This window comes from Convolutriloba macropyga, chromosome 2 (genome assembly GCF_964194025.1).
Source record: "Convolutriloba macropyga chromosome 2, txConMacr16.3, whole genome shotgun sequence".
Lineage (NCBI taxonomy): Eukaryota > Metazoa > Xenacoelomorpha > Acoela > Convolutidae > Convolutriloba > Convolutriloba macropyga.
Genome location: NC_134469.1, coordinates 62289975 through 62312126, shown reverse-complemented (window position 1 = coordinate 62312126; position 22152 = coordinate 62289975). Strand labels below are relative to the sequence as shown.

The following is a 22152-nucleotide window of genomic DNA, read 5'->3' as shown; positions in this document are numbered from 1 at the left end:
TCCTGCCCCTACTGCTGCAGTATCGGCTCCAGGTTTTGGTGGGGGCTCTACTGTAGGTAACTCGATCCTCAATCTGTGAGCCAAGTGATGCAGCTCGTTTGGCTCGATCACCAGTGAGGCCTGTTGCATCAGAATGTTGATTAGAAGATCTAAATTATAACATTTTTATCAACACACCACGTCAGATAAGTCAGACCCGAGATTGAAGAGTGCGCAAATACTTACCTTTAAAATGAGACAGTACTAATATACAGCTATTCAATTTTGAAATTCATTAATAATTCTTTTTTAAAGACACTGCGAATGTTTCAAGACTACGAAGAAGACTACCTAATTACTGATGCAGGCTAGAGTATCATCTAGTCAAGTTAATTTCGGCGCATGAAATACAAAAATTGGAAATAACCAATTCATTTGAAGATCGATACCAAACTTACCACTATGTAAAGACCATTCTAAAAGCGCAATAGTAAACAGTTGAATAATGCTTTTCAAATTAAATGCAGTTACTAGCTGTTCTCATTAACTAAGGGAAACTTTCTCAAGGTATAAGGCGCATAAAATTTATCATGTTCAGTAAAACTAGAAACTAGTTGAGCCGCTATGATGAAGTGGGCTAACTTTACCTTCAATTTGCGATTCACGTCTAAATTAGAAAATGAAATTCAACTTTTCGATTTTAAAAATGTATCTAATCGGTTAACTTCACAAAATAAAATTTCGCTTGCATAAATTCATTCAAATAGTCATACTTGAAAATGTATCCAATTAGCACTACTCATTAACTTTTCGAAAAAATTACCCCCCCTTAAAGGATGAGCTTATATTCTAATTGTAATTGACATATTGTTTACACGCGACAAGAATAATTATAACCAATCCTGTGCGCCTTTTCTACCTTATTCAAAAACTCAGATAGCCGCAAAATTAGCTAAAAACTACCATTAACAATTGTTGATATAGGTTGAAACACCCCCTGGATCGTAAAGTTGAAAAAGCTTCACTTTTCAACAGTTAGAACAATAATTCAAGCTTAAAATACAGAGAAAAGATAGACATAGTTTGTAAGAAATGATCTCTGTTTCAACAATTTAGGTTTAGTACTTCCGTCCAAAATTACTGCAAAAATTATGAAATGCGATCCATAACCACCTAACGTCGGTAGAATTACTCTCAAACGACTGGTGAGCCGAGAGACCGCGCGGAGTGCTGTAAAGGGTGTCGAGCGTGGCAGGGTTATGCATGAAATGAGGCGGAGGGGTAGACATGGGGGAGATGGCGTATGGGGGAGATGGATGAGGGTAGTTAGGGGCGGGGAAAACCCTAAGAACTCTAATAACCGCTCCTCATACCATGAATTTATGTCTCCTCAACAGTTTTGGTAAAATGGCATATTTAGAGACCATGGAAACTGCTCACAGATTTAATTCCCTTCCGGGCTTAACCCGTTAATCCTATTTTCGATGACAAAAAATCAAATGCTGAGACAAAAAAAAACTATCAAACAAACATTTGATAAAACAACAAGTTGCATTAAAAACTACAATCAGGACCGGTATAAATGCCATTCCATTCAATAGCCAATGTCGGATTTCTCGAGATGATTTATGCAATTTTGTTGCTATTTTCCACGACCGTGTTTTAAGATAACGGTCATAAGCGTGTGAATTTTTAAAATTTGCCTTTTCGTTCATTGGCCACGATGTAATAACATAGCCGACAAATTGCAAGAAAAAAGCCGCCATTGACCCGCTTGACGCAAATTGGGATTGAAACAAAAAAAGAAAAAATTAAAGAGATAAATTGACAAAATTTTTCTAAATGTCTGTCTTTATTTGGTGTGTAAATTCTGCATATTAGGTTAGATTTCTTATACAATCATACTTAATTCAGCCTCTAAACTGAATGCTATTAGGCATAATAATAGAACTAGCTATCAATCGCTTTAATGAACTTTGATAACCTAACGAACTATGACTTAATGACCGGGCTTTATGTTTATCTCGTTTCTTTTGATTTTGATCTTTTGACTTTGACGGTATTCATTACCTTACGTAATTCATTACGTGAAAGAATTTAAAATCCATTCAGTTGAAACCAAGGGTGAAGTACGTCAGAAGTCAAACGTGAAATTACTTATGTAAAACGAAAAACGCGATCAAAAGGTAAAGCGAATTAAAGAAACATAGGACAGGTCCTAACCTAAAAATCAAAGAATTCGACTAAACAAAAAACATACCCGGCAGATTGCCAGAAAATAGACGCCGTTGATTCCCATAACTCTATTGGGATTGAAAGAAAAAGAAAATCAACAAAAATAGATTTTTGTACAAAAACATTTTTAAGTGCGATTTATTTTGATGTCATTTCGTAATTGAACATACTCCTGTCTCTCAGTGAGAGGCTAACGGGTCTAGTCTCAATACCAATAGGAGGCTTTATAGATAGTACTTCAAACTTATGAGAACAAAGTTCAAGTACCGGGCATCTAAAAATGTTCTTTATGGGTTTATCACGTTTCTATTTCGGACTTTAATTTTTTTTAAACTGACTCTTCATTTTGAATTGCTTTGCTGAGCAGCTGCTGTTTAAAAGGACTTTGAGCAGAATGACAGAAGAGTATAACTAGCCTAGAGAAGTCAAAAAGATTTCAGGCAAAATGTCAAAAAAGCGGCCAAATGGGTAAAGCGAAAAAAAAGTTCGAAAAAGTAAAAAAAATAGGAGCGCTATAATAGCCGGCTGAGAAGATGATGGCGGCTATTAGAAACTAGACCTTGAATGCGCTATGACCTGATTGCGAAAGTCATTTCCCAGCAAAAAAAAACAAAGAAAAAAACAGTAAACATCTAAGCGAAAATGCCGCACATGAAAAAAGCACTTGTTCATACACCGTCTTCTCATTCAACTTTGAAATTAAATTAAGAAAATTTCACGCCACAAAAATACTCGCTTTTTTGCTCCATTTCCTGCTTCGGCTTGACCAAAATCACTACTCCAATTTGACTTCAAAAATAATGAAACTGTGTGAACAGAAAAAAAGACAGCACCCCAGTAGAATTAAATTCTTTGAATTGTAAAAAGGAGAGCACCTAAATAATAGTCGTTGAGAAGCTGATGGTGGCTATTAAAAAAAACAACTAAGCTGATCGAAATGTCAGTTGGAAGTCGGCTTGTCTTAACAAAAATCTTTCGCATATTCAGCGTATTTTTGGTGAATTTTTAGCTATTTTAAGCTGATAAAAAAGTGACAAAAACAAGATGATCAAATGAAGGCAAAAAAATTTCTGCCACTGGATTAAAACCGAACATTTTTTTATATCGACAATACGTGTAGCTCCAAAATTTACTAAGGAGACTTAAAATGACATCAATAACTACGCACAACTATAACCACTAATAAAATTTTAAGTGACAAAAAATTGACTAACTTCGCCGAACTTTTTTATTGACTTTTAGTAGAGAGAAATTTACATCACGTAAAACGAAAAGGAGTAAAAGTCACTCAAAAAGTCAAAACAGTCAAGCAACAATTTGGCATGAAGATCAACACGCTTAAAATAATTGCTTGCAACTTCATTCTAGAGCAATTATAAAATTTTCAAAAAAATGCATCAATAATAACCAGTTTTTGAAACAAGCCAGCATGACTAATATAATTGTCACAAACCTTATTTGACAATTGAAAAACGCAGAAAATACAATATTTTAATTTTTAGCAGCAAAATACTCTTTTTTATATTAAATGTTTTCAAAATTAAGAAATTTTGCTGATCCCGATTGTATTGCCTAACTCATACCCACACTCCCAAAGGCTCAGAAATGTTCAAATTCGAGAAAGTTTAGTGCAATAAACAAGACTATAATGTCAATACGGGCTTCTCAAAATTTTGTTTTGCTGTACTGCTTGTTACGCGTATACGGTTTTCACAGCTTGCAAGATAAAAACACATAGCCAGCACATTGCCAGAAAACAGAAACATAGCCGGCAGATTGTCGAAAAATAGCCGCCTTTGACGCGCTTGATGCACATCGGTATGGAAACAGAAAAAGAGAAAAGAAGAGCCAAATTGACCGAATTTTTTTTCTAATTTTTTCAGTGTCAAAAAGTGTTCTAATTCGGCGTGCAGTTTCAGTTGGATTCTAAAACTATGCTTAATTCAGCTTCTAAACAGTACTACGCTACCATAAGCTAGCAAGCACTCTAATGAACTTTGAGAACCTAATTTTCAATGACTTAATGCCCGGGCTTCATCGGTTTATCCCGTCTCTTTTGATTTTGCTCTTTTGACCTAGACTGTATTCACTATCTTGCGTAATTCTTTGAGTGAATGGCTTTAAAATCCATTCAGTTGAAACAGTGAGTGAGGTAAGTCAGAAGTCAAACGTGAAAATCTTGACTTATATAAAACGAAAAACGCGATTAAAAGATAAAGCGAATTAAAAAAGGAGAGCGCCTAAATAGTAGAGGTAGAGAGACTGACGGCGGCTATTTAACATGAATCTCAAACAGCGCAAGATATGGTCGTGCAGGAGAGGAGGTAATTGAATTGGCTTGAAGTTGATGAAAATGTTGATGTTGTACCGGAAAACTACGAAAACTAATTTGCTCTTCCGTGAAATTACTTGTCAGGCAACCTATTGCAGCACAAAGCAGCTCTGCAGTCAAATGAATTGTTTCGGAGCAAGCTAGAACTGTCCATGCTCGATACATCCGGAACAAATGTTGAAAGGACTTCTATTCACAATTGGGATATGATGGATGGACGGAATGGAGGCAGATATACAATGGAGAGAGAGAGGTGTGGAAAAACTGCAAGAAAAAAGAGCAAAACATTGATTGGAAACGACTATGATTTTGTTTAAAAAAATAATGATAGCCCTTGAGAGGCTGAATGTGATCATTAACCAGCACAAAAAATAGGCAGCCCGAAAACTACTCGGTTAATTGGCTGGCCTCATGGAGATGGTGTGAAGGGCAAGTTTCGTATTCTTAAGGTGAGTATGATGTATTTTGAAACAAAATAAGAAGATTAAATTTATGAGGATATTAAAAGCTTGATGTATGTTGGCGGGGCCCAAGCCCCATTGCGTGGATGTGTGAATATTGCTCCGTGATAGCAAATTGCACTGAGTTGTCTTCTGTAATTGAAGTAATTTTGTTATTTTATCGCTGTTTTTCAAAATGTCACAAAAAAGAATGCCCATAAGGATTTCGAAGTTCCACGTATGATGCAACATTAGTTCACAAAAATCTTCATTCAGTTTGAAGCAATTAAAGCAGAGACGTTTTTAACTGGCCATATGATAAAATAATCGTTTTTCGATGTTGGAATCACACTAAAAATAATAACCGGTTCAAAGTAGTCTTAGGAGAGGCAGAAAACATATATGTTTTGGCTTAGAAAGGAAACAAACATTCAAGTAAGAAGTAGAAGTAACGGAACTAAGAAGTGGTCAGCTAAAAAGTGCCACGCTGATCTGAAGCACAAAACCACTGAGCCAAACCGCGCGCAGCACACAACTTTGTTATTTTTTATCTGACAAAAGTGTTCTTCAACATTCATTTTTCTTCAGTGGAGCCCCGAGTAAAAATAAAGATGCTCTTATTCATTGCGTAAGAGGGTTATCGTAGTTGATGTCTAGCGACTGTGTTTCCTTGTGTTGGAGAGAAATTTACTAATCGAGCGGCTGGCTGAGCTTTTCTAACGACAACACAGAAGTATATAGATAAAGTTTATGGACCGTGACTTGTAAAGGGCAAAGTCATCAGCAAACTGTGAGATCTGGGCTTTTAGCTGAGGCAATTGACTGACCTAAAGAAGAAGAAAATCTGAGCAAATACGCTCACCTGAGGTACTCCGATTGTCGGGCACAATCTATCACTAAAAGTACAATTGATCTTCACGTATTTGTTCTTTTGTGACAAGAGAGAATTCAGCCCAGTAAAACATTTAGACCACTCGATTGGAGTTTGTGGATCTGTCCTAGACGCCTAACAGTATCCCAGTATCGAACCCTTTTTCTACATACAAGCACACTAAGCAAACCAATCCGGACTACAGGAGGCTTCACTTACGTGTGGGTAAATTTGACAGGGTTGTCTGTGGTGAAGCGACGTTTTCTGTAAACGCTCTGAGTCTCGCCGAATACATTCTCACTTTCGCATTGTTCCATAACAATGTTTTTCACGACAGTTTTGCAGATTTTGGCTAGGCAATTTCTAAGACTAAAAGGTTGATAGTTTTTGGCACTTGGTCTTTTTTTCTTTTGGTATCATTGTTGATCTGAGATTCTTTCCAATTTACTGGAACATAAGTTTGTTGAGCTAGATGAGAAGACAAGCACGGGCTTCAACACTCTTAGGTATTTCATTGAGGAGTTTATAGCAATGTTATCAGGGCCAGGGCAGGTTTTCCTTGATTCTCTTATAAATTCATCAAATTCACTTGTGACCACAATGTCAAGCTTTTCGGCGTCACTAGTTGTATCTAAAATTGACTTGGTTTCATTTTCAATTTCTTCGGAGTGTTCTGCATGAATCAGTTGGTTGCTTTTTAGCTTACCACTTCTTAGTTCCGTTACTTCTACTTGTTACTTGAATGTGTTTCCAGCAATTGTTTGAACACTTGGCTTTTCTCTTTAGCTTTGCTCGCCAAACACTTTTTAGAATATATTTGGGTAGTCTGCAATTATTTTGTTTCGGTTCGTTTTCGTTCGGTAATTCCTGTGTTGTTCTCCCTAAACCTTAGTTACCTTCACCGCCTCTATTCTCAAAATGTTTCCTCTTTTCCGGTTTTCTAACCGCTTCACTGATCGTTAGATTTCTTCCTGTAGGTAGTTTTACTCTGCTCCTAAGATGTAAAATCACAACCAAGAGCGCGTTTGCGTTCTCTTCGCCTTCTTCTCTTCAGTTTTTGTGTCTCAATACTGTACGAAAGGAAACTGATTTTTGCATACGCATGAATCTTCCAAAAATTTGTGAATTCGTTCAACCAGAGTTGCTGAACTCATTTTTTCCAGATAACGCGCAGGCCAAAGCTTTGATGATCTATAAAAGTTTTGAGCGTTTTCTTCAAAATTTTTGAAGTTGTTGTTTGATCTAAATTGAAACTTCTGTCTTCTTTTAAAATTCAATGTTGTAATTGTTATTCTTTGGTCGCTGCCCAGATCTTCCCATACATAAAAATATTGTTAAAACGCTCGAATGGGTGCTATCATAAAAAATGCATATCGAGCACATTTTTGACTTTTTCATCGAATCGCTGATAGGTGCAATGACCGTTTTCAGAATCGTATTCAGAGCATTGATGCCACCACATACAAAAACACTCGACAATTCTCCTTAGAAAACTTTCTCCAGTGACAGTGGCTTTCCTGTGGAATTGTAAACCCATATTAACCAAAAATCATCAAACAAGGGAAATTGAATGCATAGTTAATGTTTTTCCTGTTCAGAGTTCTTTCAGTGCTTTCGTTTTCTTTCTCAGCTGGTTTTATAACAAGGTTGTTCTTTAAAAAACGGAGACATAATGGACGTTCGTACAAGTTTCCGTTGCAACGATGTACTTATTTAGCGGGGTTGATTTTCGCCAGTTCTTAACTTTTTTCAGGTAGATTAAATCTATGTCTTCTGCTGAGAATAAAATCAGATTGCTTATTGTTGTTTAGACCACGACAGTTCCATTGCAAAGTTTTGAGCAGATCAATTTCTAGTAAAATTTTGATCGTTTCCTAGACTGTTCGTCGGTATTGAAAGTACACGAGCATTATTAGCGCTTTTAATGCTCTCGTGTACTCTTTGACCATCAAAATTTTCATTGAAGATGTGTGAGGCACTATTAGAGGCAATATAAATTATATCCTATAGGACATGGCATTGAGAAGAGTTCGTATTTTGCTCAGGACTTCAGCTAATAGAACAAAAATTTTTTTGTGGGCGGCAACTCACTGTTTGCTTGCGGTTTGAATCTGTATGCTACGACTGAGTATTTATTTTGAAATCTCAACTAGCTTTTCTGATAGGCCGGAGAGCCGCGATAAACTGTAGCACGAAAACCACCACAGTTTGAACAGAGAAATTTTTTTTGAACAGTGCATTCTTTAACACTAAGCTCATGCGAGCAGCGAAGCCATCGAATGGCATTATTTCAGTCTTTTGCTGAGTGACCAAATTTTTTGGCAGATGAAACACTGCATTACCCGTATAAATGCGAGCCCAATTTGACGCCAAGTTTTCACGTTTTTGAGCTGCAGTAACTTGATTGTTTGAATCAGTAAAGCCTCTTATTAAATTGGTTGGCTGACCAGTTGTTATTCATAAAACCTTGCTTACAATCACGCCCTTGTCGATAAAAGTTCATATTTTATCTCCTCTTTGCTAATGCTGTGGTGCAAGTTCACAATGACGAACCTAGGCTTAGTAAATGGTTTGGGACGTGTGTTTCTAGCGCTCACTGTGCCATTTGGAAAGGGCTCAGTTAGATTAGGAGATATCATTAGGCATTCTCTAGATGCAAGGTCTTCTGGTTGATTGAAAAAACCTTTCGTTTTTCAGTTCCCCGAAATGTTTGAGTTTGACGAGAGGAAAAACCGACCTGGTCGCTCTGCAAACCGTATTTGCGATTGTCTTGGATTGATAGAAACAACAATTGTTCCTACGTTATCGATTCTGACTTGAACTTGATTCCGTAACCTCTCTCTTATTCCGTACTTCAATAAAATTGCTTTCGTCTGGTGTTGTTTCATCCGCTGTCATTCTGGCCTCGGATAAAAGCCTATCAAATTGGTTCCTTTAAAAGAAGGGAAAAATCAGCTTCAAGGAGGCTCTGACTTTTCACAAAATCTTCGATGAATTTTGGATTTGGTAAGATTTAGTTTTCAAATTCTAAAGGTAAGATTTAGTTTTCAAAAGAAAATCAAGAAAAGGCAAAGTTTCCGCAAAAAAATTTTTTGAAGAAGACTTACACCCAGAGGACGGTCGTGAACAAAGGGGATTACTTGCTTGTGGCTTTCCAATAACACTTTGTGATGTATTGGTCCGAAAATGACAACAGCCGCATTTTGCTCATAACAATTAAGCAGCTCTTAAAATTTGATCTACAGCCTCTGGAAACTACTGAGTAAACCGTAAAAGGAGGTTCCCAGATATAACATACATAGGTGGAATCATTACAACAAACAAACTCATATTTTAGCCCGGATCACAGTATATACGTAATATGCTGCTTGGATAAAATTATTAGACTATTAAAATAACAATAATAACAAAGCCGGCAAATTGCCGAAAAATAGGCGCCACTGACCCGTTTGACGCACTTTGGAATTCAAACAGAAAATGAGGAAAACAAGGGAAAATGACAAGTGTCAAAACCGCAAATACTGCGTAATTGGTTTGATTCTAAACATACACATAATTCAGCTGCTAAACTGAACGCTATTAATATAGAAAAATAGCTAGCAAATATTTAAATGAATTTTGATTGCCTATTGCACTATGACATTATGACGGGTCTTATAGGCTTATGCTGTTTCTGTTGACCTTGATTTCGCACTTTCGACTTTGAGCGTATTTACTACATCGCGTAATGCAATGCGTGAAAAAATTTGAAATCAATTTAGCTGAAACAGTGAGTGACATAAGTCAGAAGTTAAACTTGAAAATTGTGACTTATATAAAACGAAAAACGTGATCAAAAGGTAAAGAGAATTTACCAGGAGAGCTAACAATTAGCCGTTGAGGGGCTGTCGGTGTCTATTAGAAAGATGAAAATAGCCGGCAGATTGCGGGAAAATAGCCACCATTTGCTCGCTAGACTCACGGGGTTGAAAGAGGAAACGGAAAAAAGAAATAGAAATTGACAGAATTTGTTCACAAGTGTCAAAGAGTGTTTTAATTCGCTGTTCTGTTTCAGTTGCATTCCAAAACTATGATTATTTCAGCTTCTATACGCAAAGCTATAATAATGTCGGCTAGCAATCGCTCTAATCAACTTTAAAAACCTCTGTTGATTTCAACACTCTAAGCACATGAAGGGCCATTTAAGCCCAATTTGGACCTCTGATGAAACTTAATGCCCGCTGGGCTTTACCTGTTTATCCCGTTTTGAAAGATCAAAGTCTTTGAAAAAAGTGCGAACACATCTTGAAAAAAACATAGCAGGAATTTTCATTGACTAAACAAAAGACCAGACCTAGAACGGACTGTGAATTAGGAAAACCATTTCCAAAAAAATCAGATTAAACAAAAAATAATCAGAAAATCAAAGGTAAAATGCCGCATAGGAACAAAAAAAACCACTAGCGAGAAAGCGAAATTTTGTCAAACAAAAAACCAGGCCTAAATTGAATTATGAATGGATTGAAAAAACCATTAAAAAACTCCGATTCAAAAAATCGAAAAAACAGTAAACATACCCGGCAGATTGCCGGAAAATAGCCGCCGTTGATTCCAATAAGCATTATTGAGATTGAAAGAACAGATATTGAAAAAAAAGATTTTGGTAAAAACATTTTTCAAGTCCGATTTATTTTGATGTCATTTCGTAGTTGAACATACTTCTGTTTCTTAGTGAGAGGCTACAGGGGCTACTATCAATACCAATAAGCATTAGAGAGAGGTAACTAATACTTACAGGAACGACGTTCAAATAGCGGGCATCTAAAATTGGGCTTTATGGGTTTATCCTGTTTTTAATTCTGACTTCAATTTTTATGCTGAACCTTTTTAATTTGAATTGCTTTGCTGAGCAACTGATGTTCAAAATCAATTTTAGCAGAATGAGAGAAGAGAGAAACTAGCCTAGAGAAGTCAAAAAGATTTCACGCAAAATGTTGAAAAAGCGGCAAAATGAGGTAAAGCGAAACATTTTTTTGTTCGAAGAAGTAAAAACATAGCCGGCAGATTGCCGGAATAGCTGCGAAAGAAAAGACCTGCGTGCCATATAATAGAGATAGAAACAGATACAGATCTAAATTGAAAAAAATCGACGCCGTTTAAAAAATTGGGCTAAAAAACATTCAGCGATAAATCAATAAAGGTTGTTAAAATTCATTCCACAGAAGCCTCTCGTTAGGAACCGTTATTACACATATGAGTTCCTTTGACCTTAAACAAACTCAAATTAAACTTAGGTTTTAAAGTGCAAAAGTCATTTTATTGAGTGAGGTAAGTCACGTATGATCATAATCTAATCACGCAAATAACCTAAAAACTTTCGCTAAAGCGAGTGAGAAATGACGTCACGCGCGCAAATGCCGTTAGTGAGAGGAAGAAGTCATTCAGAAAATTTGACTTTTTCAGCTTTGCTGTGTGAACAAATGTAAAACGAAAAAAGAGCGTCAGACGACGAAACAAAAAAAAACCAAGAGCACCGCAATATAGCTACGCTCAGCTTACAGCTTCGCAGCTATAATAAAACAGGAGCGCTACAATAGCCGGTTGAGAAGATGAGGGCGGCTATTAAAAATCAAAGTAAAATTGCCTCGTGAACAAAAAATCACTAGCACTACTTTAAAGAGTGAAAAAAATTCACGCCCCAAAACCACTCGGTTTTTCGCTCTACTTCCTGTTTCGGCGTGACCAAAATCACTACTCCAATTTGACTTCAAAAATCATGAAAATGTGTGAACAGATCTTAAAAAAAGACAGCGCCCCAAAACAATTCAAATTCTTTGAATTGTAAAAAGGAGACCGCCTAAATAATAGCCGCTGAGAGGCTGACGGCGGCTATTAATAATTAAAATTACATTAAAACTATCATAAAGACCATTATTTACCATAATAAAGTCCAAGCGAGACAATTTATGATGTAAATTACCAATTTAATTACCAATTTAAGTTTAATTACCTATTTTTAATCGAATGAACGACTAGTTCATTTGGCCATGCCTCAGCTGTCGGTGCGTCTTGATATGAAACTTTCGCAACTGAAAATGGGATCATATTGTTCTTATTCGGATTATTGAACAAAAAGATGAAAGGGAGATTTTGGCCTTTGTTAGGAGCGGTGCTTTGAAAATTCTCTGCGGTAGATTTAGTGAGCGGATCTTTTCCGTTCTTTAGCAATCAGATGGCAAACAATAAAACTTACTATCTCGTTGCTCCTCCAATCCAAGGTATTCGCCGATGGCTCTCGCATTCTGATTCTAAACAAGTTAACGAAGCATGTAAGATCTTGATTCTCAAAAAGAAATGGGTGAGAACTGCGCATATTACAGCTATGTTCCCTCGCTTAAGCCAAAACAAAGTTGATAATTTTTAAAGGCCGATAATCAGATAGATTACATGTTATCCGTGTGCCTTGCCTCAAGTAGAAAAAAATCAACCTGCATTAATATATGAAAACTTCAGATAAATTGCACCAACATCTCAAATTCACCACTGCTTAAATAGGTCCTCAAAATTAGATCTCAACTTAAAAACGAGCCGCTGAAAAATAAGTCGCTAAGATACTAAAAGAGTGACTACACAAAAACTTTTGAAAACACAAAAACTTCAAAATAACAGACTGAAGTCGGGCGAGTTGCTTTCAAACGACTTGCGATGGGTTGGCCTCGTCAGCAGCTAGCTACTGCTTAGGGAGGCTGGCTCTACCTTCCTTAAATAGAGAGGGAGGGTGTGGTGATGTGACGATAGGGGTGAACGTACGAGGTTCCAAGTGGCGATAGAAAAAAGTGTGTATGGGCGGGGGGGGGGGTAAAATACTCTTTCAAAATTAAGAAATACTCTTTCAAAATTAAGAAATTTTGTTGATCCAGATTGTATTGCCTAAATCATATCCACACTCTCAGAGGCTGAAATTTTCAAATTCGAGAAAGTTTCAGTGTGATTATTAAAATTTGCTTAATTCAGCATCTAAACTGAAAATTAAAAAGAGTAGTACCAATGTCAGCTAGCAAGCACTCTAATGAACTTTGATAACCTAATTTTCAATGACTTAATGACCGGGCTTCATCGGTTTATCCCGTCTCTTTTGATTTTGCTCTTTTGACCTAGACTGTATTCACTATCTTGCGTAATTCTTTGAGTGAATGGCTTTAAAACCCATTCAGTTGAAACAGTGAGTGAGGTAAGTCAGAAGTCAAACGTGAAAATCTTGACTTATGTAAAACGAAAAACGCGATTGAAAGATAAAGCGAATTAAAAAAGGAGAGCGCCTAAATAATAGCCGTTTGAGAGGCTGACGGGGCCAATTAAAGAATGGAAAGAACTAAAGAAATAAGATAGACAGATTGACCACCAGTTCTTTAATAGACAACTAGACTTTTTGGTTAGATTCGGACTGTCATTTTTATGAGACACATACGCTCTATAAGGAAAAAACACTAAGGGAGCTTTTTCAAAATTATTATTTGAAATCAAAAACTCAAAACTCTAATACTCAAGAATTAGGGCATCATTTTTTTGAGTGAGGCAAGTCACGCAATTGATCTAAAAGCAGAACAAATGACGTCACGTAATAAAATTTAATTGCAAAGCCGTAAGAAGTCACTGAAATTGAGAAAGTCAATCGTCGCAAGAATCATCGATGGAGACGACGAATTAAAAAGATAGCAGGACAAGTCGTGAATTACAAACCAAAGAATTGATTTAGCTTTGACCTGTTAAAAATAACCCGTGTTAGATGTCCAATGAGAACAATTAGTTTGACAGCATTGAGAAAGCAAGACTAGAAAATCAGATCCATTTTTTAAAGAAACATTAAAAATCAAAAAACGACTCCTCAGAACTCATGTTACTAACTAATATCCCTTGTTTCTCATTAGCAACCGATGTTTCTCATTATGAAACCTGTCATTAATGAGACAAGTGATAAGACAGCAAAAAGAACAACAAAAACTAGCAAACAAAAAAATCAAAGATTTTTTAAAAAACGAACAAGCTTAAAAGTCACAGAAAGCAATCGCTATTAATTAATATGACTTCATTTAATTGAAGCCTTGTAAGCAACCAATGAGACCTGTCAGTAATGACACAGAGTTAAGCAGACAAAGTTGAAAAGAAAGACTCGCAAAACTAAAAAAAATCGATAATTATTATTGAAAAGTCATGAAAACCACAAGCTATTAGCTCGAGCCATTAATAAGGTTCTTTTATGCCTCATCAGCAACCAATCAGACCTGTCATTAATGATACTAAATGACCAGACAACAGATGATTTTTTTTAAAAAAAAGGGGCAAAATCCAAATTAAATAATATACTATAACAACAAATAGTGGCAAAGTCATAAAAAGTGTTAGCTGCCCCTTAATGAATTCACGAAAACGCAAATAAGCACAATATGCGTCATTAGCAATCAATCAAAACTGTCATCTGTGATATTAATTGTAAGAAAACAAAAGAGACAGGGCAAAAATCAAATACTCGCTGATATTTTATGGCCACAAATTGTGTCAAATTGAGAACTACCACTGATGAGTTCAAGCAATTGCAAAAATGCGCAATTAGAGGATATATGTATTATATTAAAAGATAAAACACGGGGAAAACAATAATCCAAATGACGCACATTAAAAACCTCTCAAAAATCGATAATTTGTTCTAACACCAACTCAACTTTAAAGGCGGTTTGAAAAAATCACGCCTTAAACCTACTCTAATTTTCGTTCCCTTTAGTACTTCAGCGTGACTAAAATCACCACTCTAATTTGATTTCTCACTGATGTGAAAAACCCGAAAAAAGCGTGAACAGATCTTAAACAAAAAGACAACGCACGAATACAATTCAAATTCCTTGAATTGTACAAAACCACCACGATGTCCCCAATAATAGCCGCTATCGCTTCGCGGCTAATAAAAAAAACAAAAGAAAATGTCTCAGCATCACGAAATTTACAATTTTAAATTCCGAAGATAAAACAACAAACGCATAAATGTCGAACAAATTGCTCTCGAACGACAGGCAGGGCAATTTGATTCAGATGGAGCAGTATCCTAAATGAATTTCAATGGGTGTCAAAAAACCTACTATGAAGGGGTACTAGCCCACAACCTCCGTGTTCTAGACTGAAGCATTAACCACGCAGCTATCAGGTCCATGTTGCGATGGCTTTTAGTTTAGCAACAGATTTAATTTCTGAATAACAGCAATTTAAATCATGCAAAATAAAGAAGTCAAGCGTGAAAACGTCACTAGAGAATTGAACTCGACAAAATGTTCTCGAACGAAAGCGCAAAACGGTTATAAATCTGCATTAAAAAGATGAAAGTTTACAGTAAAAGCTTAAACCAATATTTGAGAGCAAAAAATCAATTAACATGCGGGCACTTACAGCCTGCTAGCAGAGCTAGCGTAGTTAAAAATTGTTACCAATTTTGTCGCTCTGCTTATCAAATCTGCACAACAGCACTTTAGACTGCGCCAAAGTTTTAAAAAAGCAAAAAGAAATAAAAAATTGCGGCAAACGCTTCAGCTAAAAATTCATTATGAAGAATAGTTGGTTTAAAAACAAAACCGGCACTTTGCCAAAAATTTAAGCTATTGAATCCCATGACCCCAATTGGCATTGAAACAGGGAAAGAAAAACTAATCGTTTCGTACAAAACAAAATAAAAACATAGCCGGCAGACTGCTAGAGAATAGCCGCGATTCGCGATATCTGCCCTCACAAAATGATAAAAACAGACGAAGAAGAGAAATTTCTAATCTTTTCATTATTTGCTGAGATGTTGTATGTTGACTACAAACCAAAAAAAACTCAAATAACCTTCAATTCATTCAGTTGACCTTATTTCCTTGAATTAAAATAAAGAAAAGTCATTTTGAAAGTTACGGAAGTCGTCGTCATCTCTGAGTGAGGTACCTCAAGTGTGACCAAAAAAACTAGCTCCAGTAAGAGTGAAAAATGACGTCACCACACGAATTTCATTCAATGTTGCAGAGATGAACTCACAAAAAGCGGATTTAAAGTGATCGTTACGTCAGTCACACAAAAACCATGACGGTACTATAAAAACAAACTAACGTCGGGCGAATTGCTCTCGGCAATTGAATTTGTTTAGGACATTGCTCAGAATTGCTATGGTTGCAGTAATCCCGCAACAAGAGGGGTTGGAATGAACCCTCGACTTCCAGGATAACAGTCTGACGTCTTAACCACTACGCTACAACGGCTTTGATTCTCTCAAAGTCGCTTTTATATTATCAAACAAAACCGACTAACGTCACGCGAATTGCTCTTAAAAGACCGGCGAACGGTTGGCTACATCATTAGCTAGCCACGGTTTAGTGAGGCTAGCTTTAGATTTATTGAAGGGGCGTAAAATGAGCGCAGCAGGGGTGCACCGCAGCGGTGGTGCAAAAGTGGATTGGGGGACTGATGTGGGGCGGTGGGTGGGTGGGGTGTGAATCAGTGTCCGAAATAGCTGTTAATCGCATACTTGAAGACTAGTGGGCTAAACGACTCCAAGAGAACTTAGTGCAAAGTGGGCTACCTCTTTATCCCGTTTCTGAAGACGGAAGTCAAATGGGTCAGACGAAAAATAGGCCAAGCAAAAAATTGCATAAAAGAGACAAACAGTATTAAAATATTTGCTAGAAATTGCTTTTGAGAGCAACTAACACTGATTTCCTAAAAAGTGCCTGTTAAGTCATTTATGATAAAAAAACATTTCTGCTATAACTCATTGTTAATGAGGTTCAGAGAAGATGACATTACGCCACATAACAGCAGCTTAAGTGCGGCATCAACAAAGAGAGAGAGAGAGAGAGAGAGAGAGAGAGAGAGATAAAACGTGAACGAGAAAAAGAAGGAAAACCTAACCGACAGAAAGAGAAGAGACAGGAAAATTTTCCATGACGGGATTCGACACTGCAACTTCTAGTTTTCTGGCCTTGTTAGTAAATAATCAATTCGAAAAAATGAAAGAGTCAAAATTTAAAAAAGTTTTCAACTTAGTAGAAAAAACCTTTCAAAGCCATTTTTTGTCTCGAACGTATTGTCAAGTAAACCATCTCCGAACCTTGAAAGGTTTCGTTTGCCAGTAGTGATTGTGAAATTCAAGAAAAGGACAAAATATTGAAAATTTATGAAACAATTGCAAATTTCAACAAACTCTTGCTAATGATCAAGATATTAATATCTTAAGAACCATTTCATTGTCCCAAGAGACTCTCGTATCCCTGTTTCAAACCTGAAATAGTTTCACTGGCTCTTAAAGATCCATACACTTGGAACATAAAAATTTTCCAAAGATTTGAAAAAATTTAATTTTATCCAAAAATTACTAAAACTGGAGTCATAAAAAGTATTGATCACCATCCCAATAACTCTAAAAACTATGCAGCAGCTTATTATCAAATCTTGGAGGAGCTCCCAGGGCCCCTGTTGTCAAAAAAATCAAAAACATTAAAAAATGCAAAAAATTTAAAAATTTGCCTAAAATCGTGATATTAAAGTCTTGAAAAACATTCCATTACATCTATAAAATATGCAGTTATATTAAAAACGTAGAGGAATTTCCGTGGCTCTTGAGGCCAGAGAAACCTAAAAAATGACAAAACATTTCAGAAAAATTTAAATTGCATTTTTATTAAAAAAAAAGCTAAAATTTGTGATAAAAAGTTCAAAACTAATCCATGACCAACAAAAATTTTCCTGTAACTTAATATCAAACCATAGCGGAGGTTTATTGACCCTTGAGGCTCAAAAAGACTGAATAATGACTAAATGTCAAATTGAAAAATGGCAAAAATTATCAAAAAAATTCGTGATGTTCAAATCTTGCAAGATATTCCATTACACCTAGAAATTATTCAGTAGCCTATTTTCAAACCATGGAGGAGGTTCATTGGCTATTGAAGCTGAAAAACCTAAAACAACGTTAAATATTTTACAACTTCAAAAAAAGCAAGTTTCAATAAAAAAATTGCTAAAATTTGTGACATTGAAAAATTAAAAAATTAATCCATGGCCATTAAAAACTTGTCAGTAACTTATAATCAAACCCATTAGGATGTTTTCTGGCCCCTGGTTCTGGAAAGACCTGAATAAAGAATAAATGTCAAAAAATTGTAAAAAAGTGCACGTTTTGTCAAAAAATGGTGGAATTCGTGATGTTAGAATGTTGAAACTATTCCATCACCACTAGAAACTATGCAGTAACCTATTGCTTAAATGTAAAGTAGGTTCCTTTGGACCTAGGGTTGATAAAAATCGAAAAACGTCGAAAGTTTTCAAAAAGCTTGAAAAAAATGCAAAATAGTATCAATTTGCGTGTTGTTAGCGAGCGGTTGTTCGTCAGTAGATAGAAACGGGGGGAGGGCTGATGGGGGAGGTGGGCGGATGGTGCAAAAGTGTTGGGGGGGGGGGGGTAACAGCGCGGGGGGAGCGGGGGGGGGGGTTAACAGTGGAGGGGTCTTCAACCTCACACCATTCAACCTCAAGAACCGCCCTTCACACCATCAAAAGTTTGAGCTGCAACAGAGCTGAAAGGCTCTAAGAGCACTTAATGCCCACTGGGCGCTAACTGTTTATCCTGTTTTTGAGGACGAAATGTCAAAAGCGTCAGACGAAAAATCAATCAAGCGAAAATTGCATTAAAAAAAGACCGACAGGACTAATATAATTGCTAAAATTCTTTTGAGAGCAATTAACAAACGTTATTTCAGAATGGGAGCAACTTAGATCACTCATAGAGATCCCCCTGATGTACCCAAGTTAGGAAAAGTTACTCAAGAACTCAAAGAATGTTTTCGAATGAAGGCGAAAAACAATAAAAAAAAATTGCATATAACACACACACACACACACACCACACACACACGGTTAACAATAGTTGCCTCGAACTTCGTTCGAGAGCAATTAAAAATCCACATTAAAGCACAAGTTATCGCTTTTTAATATGAGGTTTTATTTTGATTGAACTTGGCATTGGTATTAGTATCATTAACAAAAAGCATAAGCGCTGGCAAATAGTTTATGGGTTTATACCATTTTAAGGACGATAAATATTTTAAAACATTTTAAAATTGCAAGTTAGCCACGGTTTAGTGAGGCTAGCTTCAGCTTGACTCGACTATGCAACTTGTAGTTTTCTAGCCTTGTTAGTAAGTAAAACTTGATATTTCAAAAATTTGCAAAAAAACTGCTAAGTTTAAAAGAAAAGCTTCCAGATTTTGTTGTGAAATTATTCAAAACTATTTTTTGTCTCTAGAGTTATGTCAAGTAACCCATCTGCGAGATTTGAAAAGCTTCGTTGGCAAGTAATGATCGTTAAAATAAGCAAAGGACAAAAACAAACAAAAATTTTGAAAGAAATGAAGATAATAAAATCTTCAAAAGCATTTCATTGTCTCAAGAGACTATCCCGTATCTCTATTTCAACCTTTAAATAGTTTCACTGGCTCAAAGATCCATAAACTTGGAACATGACAATTTACCAAAAATTTGAAAAAAAATTGCTAAAGCTGGAGTCATTAAAATATTGATAACCATTCTATTAACTCTAGAACCTAGGCGACAGCTTATCATCAAACTTTGGATGAGGTCCCTAGGACCCTGGTGCCGGAAAATATGATAAATTCAAAAAGATTCAAAAAAACTTGAAAATATTTGCAATTGTTTTTTTAAAAATTGCTGATATTAAAATCTTGAAAAACATTTCATTACATCTAGAAGTTATGCATTAACCTATAGTCAAACCCTAGAGGAGATTGCTGCTCTTGAGGCTCGAAAAACCTAAAAAATGACAAAAACTTTCAGAAACCTGAAAAAAAATTGCCAGTTGCATAAAAGGAACTGCTAAATTGTGATGATAAAAGTTGAAAACTAATCCGTGGCCAAAGAACATTTTCTAGTAATTTATCATTAAACCCGTACGGAGATTTTCTATTAGGCTGAAAAAACGGAATAAGGACGATAAATATTTTAAAAAATTTTAAAATTGCAAGTTTTGAAATTGAAAGACATTCCATTACATTTAGAAACTATACAGTAATCTATTGTCAAACCCTAGAGGAGCGTCCACGGCTCCTCAGGCTGAAGAAACCTAAAAGTCGACAAAAATTTTCCAAAAACTTGAAATGCAATTTTTAAAAAAAATCGCAAAAATTTGTCATTAAAAAAATGAAAGCTAATCCAGGAAAGATACAATTTTTTCAGTAACTTATTATCAAACACTCAAGAAAGTTTTCTGGCCTGCTTCTGGGAAGAAGTGAATAATGAAATATTAATGTCAAAAAATTGAAAAATTGCACGTTTTGTCAAGAAAAAATTGCTAAAATTCGTGAAGTTCAAATCTTGAAACCATTCCACTACCACCCCCACTATGCAGTAACCTATTATAAAGCCCTAGAGGAGGTTCCTTGAGACATAGGGCTGAAAGATCTCAAAAAATGACAAAAATTTTCCAAAACCTTGGGGGAGGTCACTAGGACCCTGGTGTTGGAAAAATGATAAAAAATTAAAGATAAAAACTTGAAATTGCAAAAAAAAAATTTAAAAAAATTTCTGATATAAAAATCTTGAAGATTCAATTAAAACTAGAAGCTATGCAGTAACTTATAAACAAACCCCAGAGGAGATTTGTGGCACTTGAGGCTGGATAAACCTAAAAAATTACCAAAAATTTCAAAAAAACTCAAAAAAATTCAAAATATTGAATTGCATTAAAAAAGCTGCTAAATTTGTGATAATAGAAGTTGAAAACTAATCCATGACCCAAAAATTGACAATTTACCAAAATTTGAAAAAAATATTGCTAAAGCTGGAGTCATTAAAATATTGATAACCATTCTATTAACTCTAGAACCTAGGCGACAGGTTATCATCAAACCTTGGATGAGGTCCCTAGGACCCTGGTGCCGGAAAATATGATAAATTCAAAAAGATTCAAAAAAACTTGAAAATATTTGCAATTGTTTTTTTAAAAATTGCTGATATTAAAATCTTGAAAAACATTTCATTACATCTAGAAGTTATGCATTAACCATAGTCAAACCCTAGAGGAGATTGTGGCTCTTGAGGCTGGAAAAACCCAAAAAATGACAAAAACTTTCAGAAACTTGAAAAAAAATTGCCAGTTGCATAAAAAGAACTGCTAAATTGTGATGATAAAAGTTGAAAACTAATCCGTGGCCAAAGAACATTTTCCAGTAATTTATCATTAAACCCGTACGGAGATTTTCTATTAGGCTGAAAAAACGGAATAAGGACGATAAATATTTTAAAAAATTTTAAAATTGCAAGTTTTGAAAATGAAAAACATTCCATTATATTTAGAAACCATTTAAAATTCTATTGTCAAATCTTAGAGGAGCTTTCACGGCTCCTGAGGCTGAAGAAACCTAAAAGTCGACAAAAAATTTCCAAAAACTTGAAAAAATGCAAGTTTTTTAAAAAAAATCGCAAAAATTTATCATTAACAAAATGAAAGCTAATCCAGGAAAAAATACAATTTTTTCAGTAACTTATTATCAAATACTCAAGAAAGTTTTCTGGCCTGCTTCTGGGAAGAAGTGAATAATGAAATATTAACGTCAAAAAAATTGAAAAATTGCACGTTTTGTCACGAAAAAATTGCTAAAATTCGTGAAGTTCAAATCTTGAAACCATTCCACTACCACCCCCACTATGCAGTAACCTATTATAAAGCCCTAGAGGAGGTTCCTTGAGACATAGGGCTGAAAGATCTCAAAAAATGACAAAAATTTTCCAAAACCTTGGGGGAGGTCACTAGGACCCTGGTGTCGGAAAAATGATAAAAAATTATAGATAAAAACTTGAAATTGCAAAAAAATTTTTAAAAAATTCTGATATTAAAATCTTGAAGATTCAATTTAAACTAGAAGCTATCCAGTAACTTATAAACAAACCCCAGAGGAGATTTGTGGCACTTGAGGCTGGATAAACCTAAAAAATTACCAAAAATTTCAAAAAAACTCAAAAAAATTCAAAATATTGAATTGCATTAAAAAAGCTGCTAAATTTGTGATAATAGAAGTTGAAAACTAATCCATGACCCAAAAATTGACAATTTACCAAAATTTGAAAAAAATATTGCTAAAGCTGGAGTCATTAAAATATTGATAACCATTCTATTAACTCTAGAACCTAGGCGACAGGTTATCATCAAACCTTGGATGAGGTCCCTAGGACCCTGGTGCCGGAAAATATGATAAATTCAAAAAGATTCAAAAAAACTTGAAAATATT

The 22152-nt window shown here is 35.5% G+C and overlaps 1 protein-coding gene across 1 annotated transcript in view; it reads right to left on the bottom strand.

The window, feature by feature from the left end:
* The window catches only part of LOC142334588 (uncharacterized), an 84571-nt gene that overhangs the window by 15801 nt on the left and 46618 nt on the right, over positions 1-22152 (bottom strand). Inside the window, exons 8-9 of the mRNA XM_075382736.1 lie at positions 12090-12144; positions 13-149 (exon numbers count right to left, since the gene is read on the bottom strand). Of these exons, the coding sequence (XP_075238851.1) occupies positions 13-149; positions 12090-12144 (192 nt within the window). The remainder of the gene's footprint in view (positions 1-12; positions 150-12089; positions 12145-22152) is intronic.